This window comes from Pholcus phalangioides, unplaced genomic scaffold, assembly GCF_987345545.1.
Source record: "Pholcus phalangioides strain wild (caught in Gottingen) unplaced genomic scaffold, Ppha-v1.0 ptg000003l_1, whole genome shotgun sequence".
NCBI classification, from domain to species: Eukaryota; Metazoa; Arthropoda; class Arachnida; order Araneae; family Pholcidae; genus Pholcus; species Pholcus phalangioides.
Window position 1 is genome coordinate 6,184,565 of NW_028301596.1, and position 18,740 is coordinate 6,203,304.

Genomic DNA, 18,740 nt, shown 5'->3' on the forward strand with positions numbered 1-18,740 from the left:
TTCGTTATAGTCACGAGCTTCCGCTACGATTAGGATCGTACGATTAGGAACTGGATCTTCTTAGATCCAGTTCCATTTGTAGGGTGCACTCCGATTTGCTTCGGCTCTTGGTTGTATTGAGATGGTGAGTTTCTCCAACCTTCTCGCGTTTGATTTCGTAGATTTTGGTGGTGTCGAAATGCTCAGCCAGGTCATCCACCAGCTCAGTCTGCCCTTTGTATTTGTCCTCTGGTAGAGATGACATCTTGTCCTCCTTTTCAATATTCACACTCACGTCCTTCTCACTTCGCTCTGTCGCAGGAGGCTTGTGCTTTTCCCTTTTAGTGGGGAAGGACAATCGCCCTTCTTCGGTGTCTGCAGCCTCGCAAAGTAGTCCATGTACGTTTGGTGGAATAATGCATTGTTCTCGAATTTTATCCGTTACTGCAGCGAGAATTTCAACAGGTTTACAAAAATCTTCGTTATTTCCTATTTCCAACGAAGCACTGATATTCACAAGGGATGCTTCAATTCTTTCTCCAAATGCACTCGCTAAGATGATTTTCCCTTTCTTAGTTATTAGTCCCTGTATACAGTCAGAATGAATCACTGGGATTTGACAACCAGAATCCACTAAGCTTCTGATTTTTCTATCATCTACGCAAATGTCAGCATAACGTAAAGGGTTCAAATCCAGACTCGATTCACTGGAATTAAATAATTCCGATCGAATTTCTGCGATCAACACATTATCTTCCGATTTCTCTTTTGTGTTAGCCTTATATCTTCGGTCACAATCTCGAGCGAAATGGTTCTGTCCACAGATGTAACACTCCTTTGGAGTTTTTCTGATATTCGTGTTCTCGGTCTTTTTCCAGTTCTTATTGCTACGATACTTCCGAGTTGGTGGTTGATATGCTGTTCTTGTCGATGTTCCTCGTCCCTCTCCATAGCTGAAGTGTTTTTGCTGCGACAATGACCTTTCTTCTTCGAAGAAATCCTTCTGCCCCTTACCGATGTCTGCCCTGACGTTCTCGTAGTCGTCCAATTTATTAGCAAGGACGTTGGGTCGCTTGAATTGAGACCACTCATCAATAAAATGATCTCGAATCTCTGACGGTACTTTCCGTTTTATCTGATCCGTAATAATCAAATCAGACAGTTCTTCAACCGTGGTAATCTCCAGGCCTCTGATCCATTCAGTGAAGAAGTTTCTGAGTTCATAAGCAAAATCACACCACGTTGCTTCCGATCGTTTACTGTGCTTCGTGAACATCTGTCGAAACCTCTCGGGAGTAAGCTTATATCTCTTCAGCAAAATGGATTTCACTTGGTCATAGTCATCTGTTGTCTCTTCGTTTTCTCTAGCAATGACTTGCGCCACATCATAAGGTAATAGTCCAATCAGATATGAAACCCAAAGTTCCCTTTTTATTTCGGCTCTTTTCGCTTGCCTTTCAAACAGCACCAGGTAGAGGCTAATCTCGTTGCTCTTCGGATCGAACTTTTGCAAAATGTTCTGTAGCTCTATCCTTGGCCTTGCCATTGAGTTAATCGGGGATTCACCTGCCGCGCTGATGCGAATCCTTTCATTTTCTAGTTGCATTTTTCTGAGTTCGAACTCCATTCGTCTCTCCTCACTAGCTTCCATCCGTTTTCTCTCCTCACTTGCTTCCATCCGTTTTCTCTCCTCACTTGCTTCCATCTCTTTCCGTTTTCTCTCCTCGCTTGCTTCCATCTCTGTCCGTTTTCTCTCCTCAATTACGGTGTTCAGAAACTGTTCGATGAACTCTTTGTCATAGCATTCTGCCTCGATTATTGCGGATTTGAGTTTAAATACTTTCATCTGCATAACATTTTCAAGCCCCATTTCCGCAGCGACTTGCTGTAAGTCCTCTTTTTTGCCTCTGGCTAAGAAAGCCATGATTCTCTCAAAGAAAAGAAAACCAGCGAATTTTCTTATGAAAAAAACACTCACCGCACTTTTCCTTCGTTCTTCCAACACTCTTCAAGTGCTCTTCGTATCGTCTCCTCACGACAAAAGTTCTCTTCGCGTCGCCTTCTCACGACGAAAGTTTTTCCGTTAAATATTGTCCGATATATTGCTCACTATCCTGACCGACTGCGCCAATGTAGTGACCTTATGTTCTTTGAATAGTGAGCACTCATGATGACAAGCATAAACAGAAATTTATTAATAAAAAAAAATAAAATAAGAACGTTAACATGAGACGACGATCCTACTCGATCGCTTTTCCACACACTTCTCTCCCTCTGTTTATTTTCGAATGTCCAATTTTGTTTTTGCAATCTTCCGTCTCCTGAGGCTTTTCTTCTTTTTGCGCTCTCGAGCCTTATACCATATTGTTATGTCAAGGTTCTCAACTGAGAGACGCGCTACAGAACACTACAATGAGGACTTCGAAAATTACTGAGTGGATGTTAAAATAACAGCTGTCTGGTTTATTTATTATCGAAAATCACATTGCTCGATCTTGTGTAAATCAAATCAAAGTTTGGCTGTATACATCGTAGAATGATTATTGTAATGTGAACTGTCATTTATCAACGACAGTTCACACTCAGAGGAAAAATTGTAACAGACTTCTTGTTATAAACAAATTTGCTTTCTTTCGCACTGTGAAAAAATATAAATGGGGGATGGGGACAGCAGAGAATCTGGTAACGCTAGTCTCAATCACCTTTAACATCATCCCACTTAAAACGTTTTTCAGTCCACACTAGCATAATTAGTAGATTAGGCTTACTCACAGCCCTAGTGGGGGGCCATCAATTTGCTCACCATTATTCAATATCTAGGGGCAGCATTATCCGAAAAAATAATTCTGAAGAGTAATTTTACTCCTCCCCAAAATTTTACAGGGTAATTTTGTAAAACATTGGTATTTCTTTTTCTGAAAAACAAAGAAATAACTGTTTAAAAAAAAAATTACTTAAAATTTTTGAAGGAGTACTTTCACTCCTCAACCAAAAATTTGTAGGAGTAAAATTGAATTTTTATGCATATTGGCAAACACTGCCCTGGGGTAATGTCTCGAGATCTGTGACTATATATACAGTCGAATCCCGTTAAAACAAACTCCAAGAGACTGAAGAAATCACTTCATAATAACAACATTGTTAATAAAGGCATTCCAGATTTTTTTACATTGTTCCTCTGTAAACTCATCTGGGGATTAGAAAGGTTAAGTTAAAACAAGATTTTCGCTATAACGGTGCTCATTAAAACAGGAATCGACTGCAATACTATTTGGCAGAGCTTCTGCATATATCGATCTAATTATTTCTGATATTATCTTCAGGGTTGGTCTGATTTTACCCAACCCGAAAAAACCCACCAAAAATTACACCTCAAAACTTCACTTTTTTATAAAAATTTTGCTTTCTAATGGTGTTATTGAAGTGTCACACTAATGAGGAAATAAATTACTCTATGTATTCAAGGTTATTTAGATTACAGCAGTTAGGGGGAAAACCCTTGAAAGGACCCATGACAAAACCCACCAAAAATTATACTTCAAAACTGCACTTACTCGAAAACAGTATAATACAATAGCATCATTAGAAAGCAAGCTCTTTAGATAGAGTATGACAAATTTTTCTCTAACCCCTGTAACCTAAACAGCATCGAATACAGATTTATTAAATACATTAATAAATATATGTATTCAATGCAATTTAGATTATAGGGAGTTACAGGGAAAAAAACACATTTTATCATAATAATATGCAAAATGATTTTCCTCCCACCGCAGAATTTTCTGTAATGAGCCACCACACTGATATAACAATTACGTAAATTATTTCCATACATTACTAGGCCTATTATATTTACGTATAGGCTACAGCATATATATATAACTTGGGGATAATGGGTACTCCAGTTTGGGAGGAATAATAGAACAAATGCTTGAAGAACGGGACAATGGAACAAAAAGTTTGGAGAAACTGGTTTAATATATGATTTCCCAAACCCTTTTTTTCCATTTACAGGCTTTTTTCAAATAAAAAAATCTCTTCTTACGGCTTCCCTCCCCCTAACTCAAGCCAACCCACAGGATCCTATACTAAAACTATAGCTTTTACTACCTGCCCCCAGATGGCGATATTGGCCACTTGAGAAGCACTGCTTTAATAAAATGATAAAACTCAGAACAAAGGCAATGGAGATATCAGGAACCTTAAAAAAAACGAGCCATCATCATCTTTGCTTACGACTGAAAGTCTTGATGGCTCTGGTGATGAAAAGACTCCCACAAAAGATGAGTGGCTGGTTTTTTCACCACCAATTTGGTGGTCCTCCTGTTAACTGACCAGTACCAACGTTAAGGACACATGTATGCATCAACTAATAAATGAAATTTTTCCAACAAATGTTCAAGTGGCACATGTGCAATCAAGTGACGTAACAATATTTTTCTATCACAACATTCCCACAATCAAGGGTACCCGAGATCAGGATATCAAATATGACCTTACAAATATTTTTTATTTGATTAGATAAACAAGAAAGCAATATTAATTAACACGTTTACATGTTATCACCTATAATCTGAAATTATAACAAAAATATATTTCTGATCACTCAATTGCATATGAAGTTGAAAAAGCGAAATTATTGATGACGAAGAAAGATATCAGCTCAGTTCTAATGAATAAAATCCCAAAATGCCTGAACACGTTGGATTTGAAGAATAAATTGGAAGTAAAAACATTGATATACTTCGTATCAAATGTATTTTCCTTTACAGTGAAATTATGCAAAAAAAACTTTTTTTCCCCATTGAGAAATAAAAGACCTCATTATAAGACAGACAATGTTTTGCCCCATTCTTTGACAGTTTTTCCTTCGATGAGGAAATCAATAACGTTCATCGCAGGCTGCTCCCACCAATCACACAGCGCAGCTGCAATGGATGCGTAATGCATTTCTCCTCGTTGGAGATGTTCAGATGCTTTGTCGATGGTCTTAGAGAGTTTGGACAAATTCGGCTGCTGCATTGAAAAATTTCTATCTACTTGAATTGTTGATGGCATAGCTATTACTTTCTTGTGGGTTGAAATTTTATGCAGAAACTGATTGGTACTTTCAATAACACTGTTGAGTGCATGTAAATGATTGCCAAAGTTCAGCGCATTTCGTAAAAAAATTGTGTCTACATCTTGGAACAAATGTACTTGGAATTCGTTTGACAAATCACTTTTCACTGTTTGTTGAAGCATAGAAGACATCAATAATTTCTGAGGAGTATCGTAATGAAGCTTGGAAACTACATCAGAAACAATATTGTATTCGTGTTGAGCACAGTCTGAAGCTTTACTCCATATACTCTGCTGTTCGTTAGAAAGATTCTGGATAACAATCTTGTTTTGGGCTAGAAGCAGGGCAACAGTGTTCCTCATTTCTTTGACATTGTTGAGCAACTCTTGGGTTTGAAACACTGCAGTATCTGAACATTGGAGATCTGCATCCTTCAATATCATCGTGCTAATAAGTTTTCTCATAACCAAATTACAAGACCTCAATACCTCACACAACTTTTCAGCTTTCAACACCGAAAGCTTACCTTCCATATCCTCGGCATACTGATCATCTTGAAAACGAAGGAAAAGAGCAGCATTCTCATTGAAAAGACAATTAGTTTTCTTGATAGCGAGCTTATTCATGAAAAATTTACGGACATGAGCCGCTTGTAGATTTTGAATTTGCTTCAAAGAACTTTTAGAATTATTTTGGCTTTTAAAAACCGTCAAACTCTCAACAGCAGCTCGTGTCATTTGCTCCTGTCTACTCTCGCTGATCTGTTCCGAGAACATCTGCAGGACATCTCTCGCAGTAAAATTGTTGATGGATCCTTCAACTTTCAACCAAACATTCAACACATCACTTTGCGGTTCAGAACCGGGCAAAAATGTTCCCGCACACAAAACAGATATCCCACATATCAAATTCTTGAGATCTAATAGCGAATACAGTCTAGAACCACAAGGTTTATCTGAGACGCAATCATCATCTTTCTCGAAATAATTATCCCTGGTGAGGGGTAGATTCGCCAACTGCATAGAGTCCGCTAAATAGGAAGTTCTACTGCGTGCATTATGTAGAGCCATTTCCCATGTACCAGATAATGAATGTTCACCGTCACTGACAGCACCACTACACTGCAAATCTTCCTCCATCCTAGAGACAAGTTTTTCAAGGATCTGTTTCTTGTCCACCAATGAACAGTAGTGATGAGCCATGCGAGATATGTGTTCATCGGCATTCTCTGAGGGTTCCTTTTGATTGAGACGATGATAGACCCTGAGCTTATTGCGTATATTCAAGACCCTCGATCGGGGCAGCACGTGCCGAACCACGTGGCACCAAATGGGTTGAGTCCTCTTGTCAAAGACATCGTGTAGTTGACTGTACTGTGCACGGGAGAAAGTCTTACAAATAACGGGAAAATCCTCATTGACCCAACGACTGAAATCCTCGGGCATCTGGTTCTTAGAAAACATTGTTTATTCTCTTTAAGATATTTACGTGAATTCAACCTAATATCATGAAGCTACCTTCAACGTAAAAGCTTTGAAAAAAAATACAACAAAATCATTTCAAAATTTCCCCGGGTTTTCGGTTGTTTACTTTTTGAAATAGCTCTACGTTGCCACTACGCTTAAACCAAATTATAAAAGTTAATCGAAATTAATCTCAAAATGTTCATATTCTGAAATTATTTTATTTTTGAAGAGCTTTTAATTAATATAAAGATCTATTTTTTTTGTAAATTGATCCTTGTTATTTTTTCGCTGTTTCGAAGCTTTGTTGAAGCTGTTGCATAATTAAGTCAAGTCAAGCGATGCTTCAGTTTGTTGTTTACACTTGTCTGTGGGTAGGTTTCGCTATGGCAATTAGTTATGAGGGTTGAAAGGTGAGATTGGTGAGCTTTATTTGCAATTCATGTCAAAAATCTCGAATGAATCCAACTTGTAATTATTATTTTATGTCATAATAATGAACTTGTTCAAATTTTTAGTTTTTTTTCTTATGAAATCTCTTCACATGGCAATAAATTAATGTGAACAAAAAATTGTTTTCAACAGTCATGGTACCTGTAAATGCCTTACAAAACCATACGACAAAATTTCAGAATTTTCCTCTCGTTTAAATTGTTTACATTTGAAACATCCATATGTTGCCAATTTTCTTGAACAAAATTATGAAAATATACCGCTAAAACATGAAAAATGAAAATAAATTTTGAATTAATCTGAACATATTCATATTTATAGGTTATTTAATTTTAAAAGAGTTTTGGATTAATGTAAATGTTAATTTTCCTTGAGAAATGTCAATTTTATTCTAAGTTGAACCTTGTATTCTTTTTTCTGTTGGGATTGCTTTGCTGAAGCTGCGAATAATTAAGTCAAGTCAAGCGATGCTTCAGTTTGTTTACACATGCGGGTGAGCAAGTTTCACTATGACAACTGGTCATGAGGGTTGAAAAGTGAGATAGGTGAGTTTTATTTATAATCCGAGTTAAAAATCTTGAGTGAATCCAACTTGTAATTATTATTTTATGCCATAACAATGCGCTTTTAAATTTTTTTTCTTATGAAATCTCTTTATATGGCAATAAATTATTGTACGTAAGGAATTATTTTTAGTAATCACATCATCTGTAAGATGAACATCGAGCATCTTTAAGGGGATGCCTGTGGCCCTGAAAGCTTAATATCCATCGCTCAAACTGACACTGCTCTGGCGGGGCAGGAAAAATTCATCCGTGTTTGTTTTTTTGTTAAACCTTTCACGTGTTGAATTAAATAAGAAAGGATAAGAAAGTAAACAAAATACGTTTGTTTAGGCCCAAATTATGGACCCCTGGATTCATTCATTCTCGCAAGAAAAAGCACTGGAGGGAGAAATGTTAGGGTCATTTGTATGCCAGTATACACTTATATATCATGCAAGATTTAGAGTTAAACAATGTCATTCTCTGCTGTTGTTACAAAGTAAAGGAAATCGATCCACCAATCACTTGTGCTTCGGGTGAATGCTCTATTATAAAGCGATGGAGAACTTAAAATTTTCTCCTCCCATACAGCATATGTGAACACTAAATGGGGCCGCACATGGGCAGCCTCCTAGCTCAGCTAATAGTTCTTAATGACAATTTCCCACAAATATGGGGAGAGGGGTGTATAAAAATAAAACTATGTCATTCTCCGCTGTTTATACAAAGACAATATCAAGTAGAGATAAAGATGAGGAATTTATCAAATGCATTTATGCTTGCAAACAAAGGTACTACTGTATCCATACAATTTTTCAATACAGTACAAAGTAAACAACTTTGATGAAAGAATTTCACTGTATTCACTATGAGTCTGCGCTGCATTACAAAATTGTATGGATGTAGTAGTAGCATGGTAAAGCATAATGCGTTTGGTACCTATGCTGACATAATCCAAAGCAAAGATGGCTATAAAAGAAGTGTGGGGGGGTCTAGGCCTCCAAACTCGTTAAGATGTATCAAGAGGAAAAATAAGAGAACCATTGACTCAGTTGTTATCTCATCACTGTTGTTGGTCAGCCAGGGGCAAGCACACACTTTGCCCCCCCCCCTTTCCCGTAATGTTGAGGGGGAGGTTAAAGAGGGATAGAAATTTACACTTCCTCTGGACCAGCACCTAAGGTACTCGACCCGCCTGCTTCGCCCCCTCCAGTTGCAGCCCTGTATACAAAGCCTTGTAGACTGGTCCTAATCAAGGATACTTTTGTATACATACTGTGAGGCACCGCTTAGCTAAGTTTCTTGAGAGCTAAGCATACTTTTTCTAGAGAAAAATTGTCCAAAGTAATTTTTATCAGTTTTTCAAGATTTTGATGGCCGCTCTACATGTTGGTAGGCTTGTTGTGAATTCCAAAACTTTTGTATTGTCCTCGGGCTCCATTTCAGTAATAATGCTGAAAGCAAATTCTAGGAACCAGTAAAAATTTTATAATTGCTGAATTAAGATTCGTTAAATCCTGGATTATGGTAACATCAAGTTAAAAGGTGTTGGCAAGTTTAGTTCTGATTAACAAAGTAGTATTTTTCAAATTTTTTTTATTATAATAGCGCGCCTGAGCTACCAAAATATAATGATATGTCAGCTAACAAATGTAATTCTTTCTGGAATTACATTTGTTCAATCAAAAGTAATTTCCCATATGTTTCTATGACAACTTGTTTAACACACTTAACTTAAGCCCTGTTTACATGTGCAATATTGCAGTAGAATTCTGAGTTCTAGCACCCGCTTGACTACTTTTTTCCTTCGTAAGAAAAGAAATGAAGAGCAGTCATTGGTGAAAATTCTTGAAGTGGGTATTAAACCCACTTTTATTTCCCATGTAAATGAGGCTTTAGAACTAAATTCATCAGGCTTGAGTGGCTGTAATTCTGAAGGTGATTGCCATAAAAATTCAACTTGCAATGTGATGAATATTTTTTTTTTTTTTTTGAGGAAGTATATTTTTTACTTTCTTCATTCTAATTTACTTTGTTTTAATGTTTCTAATTTTAAAAGATCTACAGAGATGGCAGATGATCCTGATAGAGATCTCATACCTACCAGAGATGTGAAAAGTTCTTACGTTTCTCAGAATGCTGCTTCAGCTGGAAGTAGCGATATATTAGGTATGAAGAATTTCAACCTTTATTATACTTGTGCTAAACGAATGAGATTTTGGGCTTTTATGCATCAGAAAATTTTTTGATGATTGTTGTAAAATAGTTATAAGGAGACTGAATATACAGCATTTCTTAACCTTTCTGAACCACAAAACCCTGTAAAATATCTGATCAGTTCGACAGACCACTAACTTACGGACTATGAATATGATCTTTTATTTGAACCTATGTGAATATTACTTTGAATAATTTTCATACAAGGTATAATTGGAATTAAATTTTTCAAGTCTGTCTGCAGACCACTACCCTATCTTTTCTTACCACCTATGGTCCATCGGCCACCTATTAGAGTAATTCTGTATTCAGATATGCCAAGTTAAAATCAAATGAAATTATTCAATCAATCTTAATAATCGACTAATATAAGATTCATGCGCATAACTCTCCCAAATCAGGTACAGAACGGTCTACATTACTAGAAAGAAAAATAGCTGAGCAATTGTCTAGGAATAATCTGGAAGACCAGCTGTATCATCTGCGAGATGAGAACTTGGAGCTAAAAAAGACGTCAAGGAAACAAGAGGAACAATTGAAAAAGTAATTGTTCAACTGTTCTTTTTTTATATAATTGTTTTAATAAGCTTTTCTTAAAGTTTGCTTTGTGACTGAAATTTGTTTGGCCACAGTTGATTGACTGATAAGTAAATAAAAAAAATGTTTGCTTCATTTATTGGAATCAAGAAATGATATATTTGGTTTCATGAAAGGCTAACGTAAAAACAATTGAGTATTTTGTTCTGTTTATGAGCTTGTAGTTATTTTTATCAAGCTCTATACCAGTGATTCCCATCGCCGAGAGGTGCAGGAGAGCAATCTTGGGGGGTGCAAAATGGCAAAAAATATAACAACGTGTGGACTGATTATTCAGGGAAATCAAAATGATGATAAAAATTGATTTTTTCAATTCCTAAAAAATATATATTTTGACTTCTGCTCGCATAAATGTGTTACAATTTTTCATTGTAAAAGGTTTTTTTTCTGATTAGTAAGTTGTATTTGTTTTCCAATTTTGGTTGAAAAAAAAATACCATTATTTACCTAAACTATTTCACGGTTTGTTTAAATTGGTACCTCGTGTTATTGCCATATTGCGCTTAGATTTGATACTGTCGTGAAACATGTCTCTGGAAAAACTTCAAAAAATTCAGTCTCAAATGCCAAAGAAATAGTAATTTATAGTTGTTGCTGCTGGAATCTGTTAGTTAAAAACTATGTTAATGTTGTTTTTTTCCAAATCTCAAAAAAAAATTAAAAAATAGTGTTTTTTAGTTTCATTTTTGAGTTAATAAAAAGGAAGTCAAAATTAAATATTAGCTATAGCAGAGAAGACATTAGACAATTAGTAAAATAATTCATAGAAATTAATTATTGGATAATTAATGTAATTAATTACAAAAGAAAATCCTGAATCCTGGGTGCAGGAAGGTAAGTCACATTTCTCTAGGGGTGCAGGAAGGAAAAAAGGTTGGAAATCACTGCTCTATTCAGTAGGACTACTACTACTACTTAACCTTACATACACTTCATACACATTCCTATGTGGAATTTCTAACAAATTGGTACATGCCGGAATGTGCATGCACATATTGTGAACCTAATGTAAAGTGTTTCTTTTTTTAATGCTTGGTATGTATAGTGCTGCTATCAATTTTTATAACTATGAGTGAAAAATGTACTGATTGAATAATTCTACTGTTGTGTACAGTAGGACATGTAGCACTTTCAGAGACGCACAAATTTGTTAGAAATTCATTAAGAAATACTTTATTTACAAGATGCATGTACGGTGTAGTAGTAGTATTACTTGTGCAGTTTTAATCGTCCATGTTTTTGGTGAATCTTGTATGTGGTTCAAGCATGCAATATACATAAGAGGGAGGGGAGTAAAATCTCATCAAATCAACATTATCTTCTAGAACTCTTATCTCATGAAAAAAATTATTATCCTATGTCATTTTAGAATGATGAAGTATTCTATAAATTTTTTGCAAACTGTATTAAACCATGGAATTGAATGTTTGGCATTACTTAAAGCAATAAGGCATAATATATAACCCATTTATTCACTTCAAATCTGATTTCAGGTTGGCTACTAAATTATCACGTTTGATAGCAGAAAAGAAAAAGCTTGAAGTAAACTCTAGTCCAGGTAAATAAAGTTTTCATACTGAATAAAGGGTTTATTCCTTATGCATATTAACTTTTGTAAAATCAATCTAATTTGAATATCAGTTTGAATTAATCTTGGTGATCATTGCTGCTAAATTATATGCAGTGAAACCTCACTACACAACGATACTGAGTCTGTATATATAAAATTGATACTCTGTTTGTGTGTGTGTGTGTGTTTTCTATACAAATCTACAGCTTTAAACTAACCATCACCAGATATTGCATACAGTAGAGTCTCGATAATTCGAGGTAGGTGGGACCCAGGCTATCGAAAAATCCAAATTATCTGGAAAACCAAAAAAATGTTTTAAATGTTGGTTTTTTTTAAAAAAGAAACCAATCCAAAGCAGTACTGGGCTACTTACTGAATTTTTAATTCTTGAATAAGATATGGATGCCACATAGGACGTGTTTCAACAAATGAAGAATGTGAAAAGGGCACGGAAATAAAAGAGTGATTGAGAAGATTTGGGGGATAGGATTGATGTTGAAGGACAATGAGACACTAATAGCTTTCATTCAACTGACTTTCCAATGAGTTTATGTAAGCAATTGAAGACAATGCCATTGTCCACTAGGAAGAAAACAAACTTGTTCCTCTTTCTCAGTGACTCCCCCAAAAGTTAGAATGGTCTATGTCTCCATTCTAGAGAGTCTAATATTTTATTACACTAGTTAACTATTATATAGCTTGTACTGCCCAGTACCTTTCAAACTGAAAATGACTCTACAATACGTATGTATATACTATGTAGTGTACTCCTGGAAGAAAGTGAAGAAGCTGGATTCTTGGAGGGAAAAAAAAGAGAGAGAAAGAGGATCAGAATCAAGAAGAGGAAATTAAAAAATTTTTAGTACCTCCGATTATCTGGGAACTTGAACTTTCGGTGCTCTGATTTTTAAGACTCTACCACATATACCAAATGGAACCCGACTTGAACAATAGCCTACTATATAGGCTACTGGAACAATAGGTTCCTCAGAGCTGGGAAAATGTCCGAAATAGTCAAATAAAAGTGTCAATGGTTCATGAGCCTCAACAGTGACCTGCGGAATTTTTACTTTGGTTACCGTAGTTCCCAAACTATTAATTTCAGACATATATATGCCTTTACAATGTAATAAAACATGAAGATTCAGAATCATAAAAAATTCACAAAGTGAATAATGTCTGTACTTGCACTTGCAAGATATTGCCGAACCTCTCTGATCAGTTTTTGAAGATAACTAACTGGAAATTTCCTGAAATTTATTCAAATGCTCAAACATATAACCAATCATGCTTGCTGTCAAAGCATATTTTAAGTATCGTTTTTATGTGTTCCTATTATAAGGTCGGAAACGAGATATTGAAATGGAAGAAGCAATGGAAGAGTTGCATGACAAAGTCAGGAATTTGGAGAAAAGTAATATTCAACTCAGGGAAAAGGTCTGTATGTTATTATGGGTGATGTCTATTTGTACAAAATTCATAGGCCCTACTGTATTCATACAAATCTAATTTGCTTCTTATTTCTTAGTTGCCAAAATGCATATTTTTCCTTAGTATTGCCATTGATTATAACATAATACCATGATAAACAACTTCAACTTTGGAGCATTAAATTTCAGTAAATACATCTAAAATTACAGTTGCTAAATGAAATCGATTTTTCTTCCCATGATTGTGAACAAAAATATGTGCGCATTTAAACACATTTTTTTTTAGTTAAATAATAGTTCAGTTCTGTAGGTATCATATTTTCCTAAGAATTACCATCAATAACCACTCTATAAATATCTTGATGGGAAAAAATATTTTTTTGTGTGTGTTTAGGTGCTTTAATGCTTGTGGGGCTGACGTCCGACTCATGATTATATTGTGTTTTCTTGCATAAATATTTACGGATAGTTTAATTTTCAAAAGTCTATGTAAACTGAAGAAAATTAGACTTTTGTACTATGATTGCACTATGATGTTGATCACTGTCTCCTGTCTCCAAAAATATTTGTCACTCACTGAAATTATGAAATCGTTTCTCTCTCTGATTAGTAAGCTATTTTTTCATTTATTCTGAAATTATATGTTTCAAAAATTCTAAAATTATATGTTTCAAAAATTCTAAAATTATATGTTTCAAAAATTCTGAAATTATATGTTTCAAAAATTCTAAAATTATATGTTTCAAAAATTCTAAAATTGTTTCTTTCATTAATTCTGAATTTTCATAAATTCTGGAATTACTTCTTTTATTAATTCAAAGTTTTCGTTAATTTGTTCCATAATTATTTCTTTCATCCAGAGCCGCCTTTATGATAGCCAAACAGTCTGAAATTTTTTTAATGTTTTTGTGAGATTTTTTTTTATCTTTATGATTTTGCTATTTGATTTTGAAAAATAGACATATTTCTTTATATATTTAATCAGATTTCTTTAATATAAAATTCTTGCTCAGCTTTTGGTGGCAAAGCAGCAAGTCATAACACAAGCAAGACGACCAAATCCATATCCACATGTTCAAGCAAAAGTCAACAGTGTATGTATGATGATTATGCACGTAACACTATGGGTTTAAAATAATTTTTTGAATATAAGTAAAAACAAATTTCAAATATCGATGTACCTGTAATACTTTCAACTAATTTCCTTTGATTTAAAGCAATGATAAAATCTGATAGGCTGATGTCAAATCAATTACAAGAAAGTAATAAATCTATTTTGTGCAACGAATACATATTTATAATAATAAAAAAAAAAATACCCACCACAACACACGCGTAACGAAAAGTTTTTATTGGCACAAAAGAAGAGGTATTTGTAAAGTAGTACTTTTTTATTACTATTGATTTTTCTCTTGAGGTTTAATTAATTTTTTTTCCTCAATTCAGGGAGGCTTTGTGTTTAAGAACTTATTAAAATTCTGTAATAAGCTAACGAAAAGTTAACTGAATTTAAAAAAGCAATGCATTTTGTCAACATTATCATGACAGATGTAAAAGAATCAAATAGGTCTATTTATGAATCATTGACTTGTTTTTTAATGTTGAATACTAGAATTAAAAATTAATCCATTCTTATCATTGCTGTCTGGCTAAAACAGGGGGTTCAACCTTTCATATGCTGGGGGGCCAAATTAAACTTCCCACGTAGCCTGCTGCCCATCAGCTGATGTAATTTAGTGACATCTTAATAAATCAGGGGCATGGCCTCCACATCCTGTAGCGGGACCCCTAGGCTGGAATCTTTTGCGGGCCCCTTCTGTAGTTGATTTATAGCGTGAAAAAGCAAAAAAATGATGATAACCATCCCGGGCCCCAGGGCTAGAGCTCCGTCAGCTTCCCCTATGTGGGGGCCATGATCAGGTGCCATCAGGGCCCTGAGTTAAACAGGGACAAAAATAATTGAAGACTTTCATTTATTCTGAAATTATTTCTTTTATTATCAATTTTGATTAGTCCTGAAATAATTACTTTTCACTAATTCTGAAAAAGTTTTAGATTAATGATTAAATTCATTAATTGTGAAATTAGTTTTAATCTGAAATCACTTTAATTGATTCTTCGTGATGTTGATTTATTATGAGTTACTGATTGTGAAATAATTTAGAAATCGCAAAATAATAATTAGAAATTATGAAATCGTTTCTCTCTCTGATTAATAAGCTATTTTTTCACTGAGATTCTGAAGTTATATGTTTCAAAAATTCTAAAATTGTTTCTTTCATTAATTCTGAATTTTCATCAATTCCGGAATTATTTCTTTTATTAATTCAAAGTTTTCGTTAATTTGTTCCAGAATTATTTCTTTCATCCAGAGCTGCCCTTAGGGGTGTGCAACAGTTGTGGTTACACTGGGGCCCACACACAGTAATAGAAATGAAAAAATATGTATCAATTAAACAATGTGTCTGAGCTTCTGTTGTGAAGACATTAAAATTTATATTAGGGAAAGGCAGGTTGACACTCAGGAAACCCATATGCATCCTTTTTTCATTTAAAATCATGGAGGGGGGGGGGGGGCAATAACAAATGTTTCTCCAGAGTGATTAAAAGCAGTTTTATTTCTAGTCATGGGCCAAAGGGACACAGTGCCCCGTACCAAACAGGGGTCCCCAAATTATTGAAAGCTTCCACTAATTCTGGAATTATTTCTATTTTTTTCATTGATTCTATATTTTACTGAATTCTGGAATTATTTCTTTCATTGATTCTATATTTTACTCAATTCTGGAATTATTTCTTTCATTGATTCTATATTTTACTAAATTCTGGAATTATTTCTTTCATTGATTCTATATTTTACTAAATTCTGGAATTATTTCTTTCATTGATTCTATATTTTACTCAATTCTGGAATTATTTCTTTCATTGATTCTATATTTCACTCAATTCTGGAATTATTTCTTTCATTGATTCTATATTTCACTCAATTCTGGAATTATTTCTTTCATTGATTCTATATTTCACTCAATTCTGGAATTATTTCTTTCATTGATTCTATATTTCACTCAATTCTGGAATTATTTCTTTCATTGATTCTATATTTCACTCAATTCTGGAATTATTTCTTTCATTGATTCTATATTTCACTCAATTCTGGAATTATTTCTTTCATTGATTCTATATTTCACTCAATTCTGGAATTATTTCTTTCATTGATTCTATATTTCACTCAATTCTGGAATTATTTCTTTTGTTAATTCTGAATATTCTGAAGCAATAGGGGTCATAAACATTTTTGGTGCTCCTGAAATTGTCAAGACTCCCTCCTCTGTCCCTGCTATTGTCTTTCCACTGGGCCCTGACATTTGATAAGGGTGGCTCTGCTTTCAGCAATCCTGAAATCATTTCTTTCATTAATTCCAGAATTATTTCTTTCATTAATTCCAGAATTATTTCTTTCATTAATTCCAGAATTATTTCTTTCATTAATTCCAGAATTATTTCTTTCATTAATTCCAGAATTATTTCTTTCATTATTTCTTTCATTATTTCCAAAATTATTTCTTTCATTATTTCCAAAATTATTTCTTTCATTATTTCCAAAATTATTTCTTTCATTATTTCCAAAATTATTTCTTTCATTATTTCCAAAATTATTTCTTTCATTATTTCCAAAATTATTTCTTTCATTATTTCCAAAATTATTTCTTTCATTATTTCCAAAATTATTTCTTTCATTAGTTTTAGAATTAATCATTTTTCAGTGTTTTCAACCATTTTCTAAAATGATCAGCGGGCGAAATGTGGCCTGTGGGCTATGTGTTAAAGACCACTGGACTAAAAGAAAGAAAATAGTAATCTGAAACAAAGCTTTTGTAACCATCATTCGGCAAATAATTCATGCTTTCAGATTATCAGGCGAGGTGGTTGAACATTTTTCTTTTGATGTCTTATTCAGGGTCGTCTTAAGAGTATCATTGGCTCCAGGGTAAATTATCTGAGCCCCCCCCCCCCCCTTCTACCTGACTATAAATGGTAGCATGCCAATTTGCATGCTTAATCTCAAAAATCTCAAGATCACATAACAAGGCACCCTTTGCACTTGAGACACCCAGACCGTGCCTGGGTAGACCCATGCATTAAGACTGCACTGGTTTTGTTGATGCAAGTAGCAAGTGTTTTCAATAAATAAATTATTTTCAAGGATTTTTTACTTATGTTTTTAAAATTGCTCACCACTCATGCAAACAAAACATAGAAAAAGAAAAGCATTCAACCACATCAGCCTAATAACTCAAAAGCTATGAATTTTTTGTGAAAAGAATATTTTAAAATTTATTTACAACATTTGTTAAGTATATCTATTTTCTGGAATAGTAATTTTAAAGAATATCCAGATTCCTTTATGAAAAGAATAATGAAAATCTTCAATCAACAGGTTTCAAACATCTTTCCTCAGTGCGATAATTAATAATTTGTTATAATGATGGATGTGTGTGCAATATATTTGTTTTGTTTGTTATGAATAGGGTCGACCTCGTTCTGGTATTTCCACTTATGTGAGTTCTAGTCATGCCAGGGCTTCAAGCGCCCAGACCAATCTTAGGTAAAGCTTCATGTTTGTAGATATCATTTTATTGTACTGGACATTTTGTGTAGTTTATACTGATTTTCATGGGTTGTTTTTTTTCTCATTAAATCCTTAACATTATAGGAAGAGCGCTCAAGGACCTCTTCCTTCATATGTGATGCAGCTTTTGGATGAAGCAAGAAACGAACTGTTTAATTTGTAAGTGATGAAATTTTGATTTGATATGAAAATATTTTGCTTTTGACTTCATCATATGATCCAATTTTTCTATTCTTTCCTTTTTTTTGTGCATGAAGTAAAAGTATAAAAATCAAGTTTATGCAAATGCAATATAAGTTCAGATAAACAATATTCTCTTTAATCATTATGTAAGCTTCAATGAAAAGAATCTTCAAATGTGATAAAATCGTTTTTTATCTCATCCCAGGAAAGAGCTTGTATCTTCTCAGAAAAATGAAATTGACATGTATGAACAAGAAGTTGAAATTTTGAAAGAGAGGGTAATTATATGTATTTTACTAAAAATAATTTGTTATGCATGATTTACAATTCCTTCACTTTAATGATTAATTTTTTTTTTTCAAGTAGTAATAGCATGAATAACTTAACTTCCCCTAATGTATGTTTTTTCCCTGTACTGGTTTTTTGCAATGGTTTCATAATTTTTTTGAGAAATTAAATAGAATGCTAGAGTATAAAATTAAAGCCTTTATTCCTGAGCATGACATGATTGGACAAGTCTTTGTATAAGCTTTGTTGCATGCCCTGGTAATCAGTATTACAAAATTTCAAAGCCTCCTAAGTCACGCTGAGGCATGAGTACTAAAGGG

General features: G+C 34.0%; 1 protein-coding gene across 2 annotated transcripts in view; it reads left to right on the forward strand.

Moving 5' to 3' along the window:
- Nucleotides 1-6,835: 6,835 nt before the first annotated feature.
- The window catches only part of LOC149087965 (protein fantom-like), a 43,066-nt gene continuing 31,161 nt past the window's right edge, over nucleotides 6,836-18,740 (forward strand). The window contains exons 1-10 of one of the 2 annotated variants that reach the window (XM_089243135.1): nucleotides 6,836-6,917; nucleotides 7,398-7,502; nucleotides 9,562-9,671; nucleotides 10,121-10,262; nucleotides 11,810-11,874; nucleotides 13,232-13,326; nucleotides 14,333-14,413; nucleotides 17,849-17,925; nucleotides 18,034-18,108; nucleotides 18,338-18,410. In XM_089243135.1, coding sequence (XP_089099261.1) covers nucleotides 9,572-9,671; nucleotides 10,121-10,262; nucleotides 11,810-11,874; nucleotides 13,232-13,326; nucleotides 14,333-14,413; nucleotides 17,849-17,925; nucleotides 18,034-18,108; nucleotides 18,338-18,410 — 708 coding nt within the window. In that variant the 5' untranslated portion in view covers nucleotides 6,836-6,917; nucleotides 7,398-7,502; nucleotides 9,562-9,571. The remainder of the gene's footprint in view (nucleotides 6,918-7,397; nucleotides 7,503-9,561; nucleotides 9,672-10,120; nucleotides 10,263-11,809; nucleotides 11,875-13,231; nucleotides 13,327-14,332; nucleotides 14,414-17,848; nucleotides 17,926-18,033; nucleotides 18,109-18,337; nucleotides 18,411-18,740) is intronic. The other variant, XR_016194017.1, reaches the window with a different exon arrangement.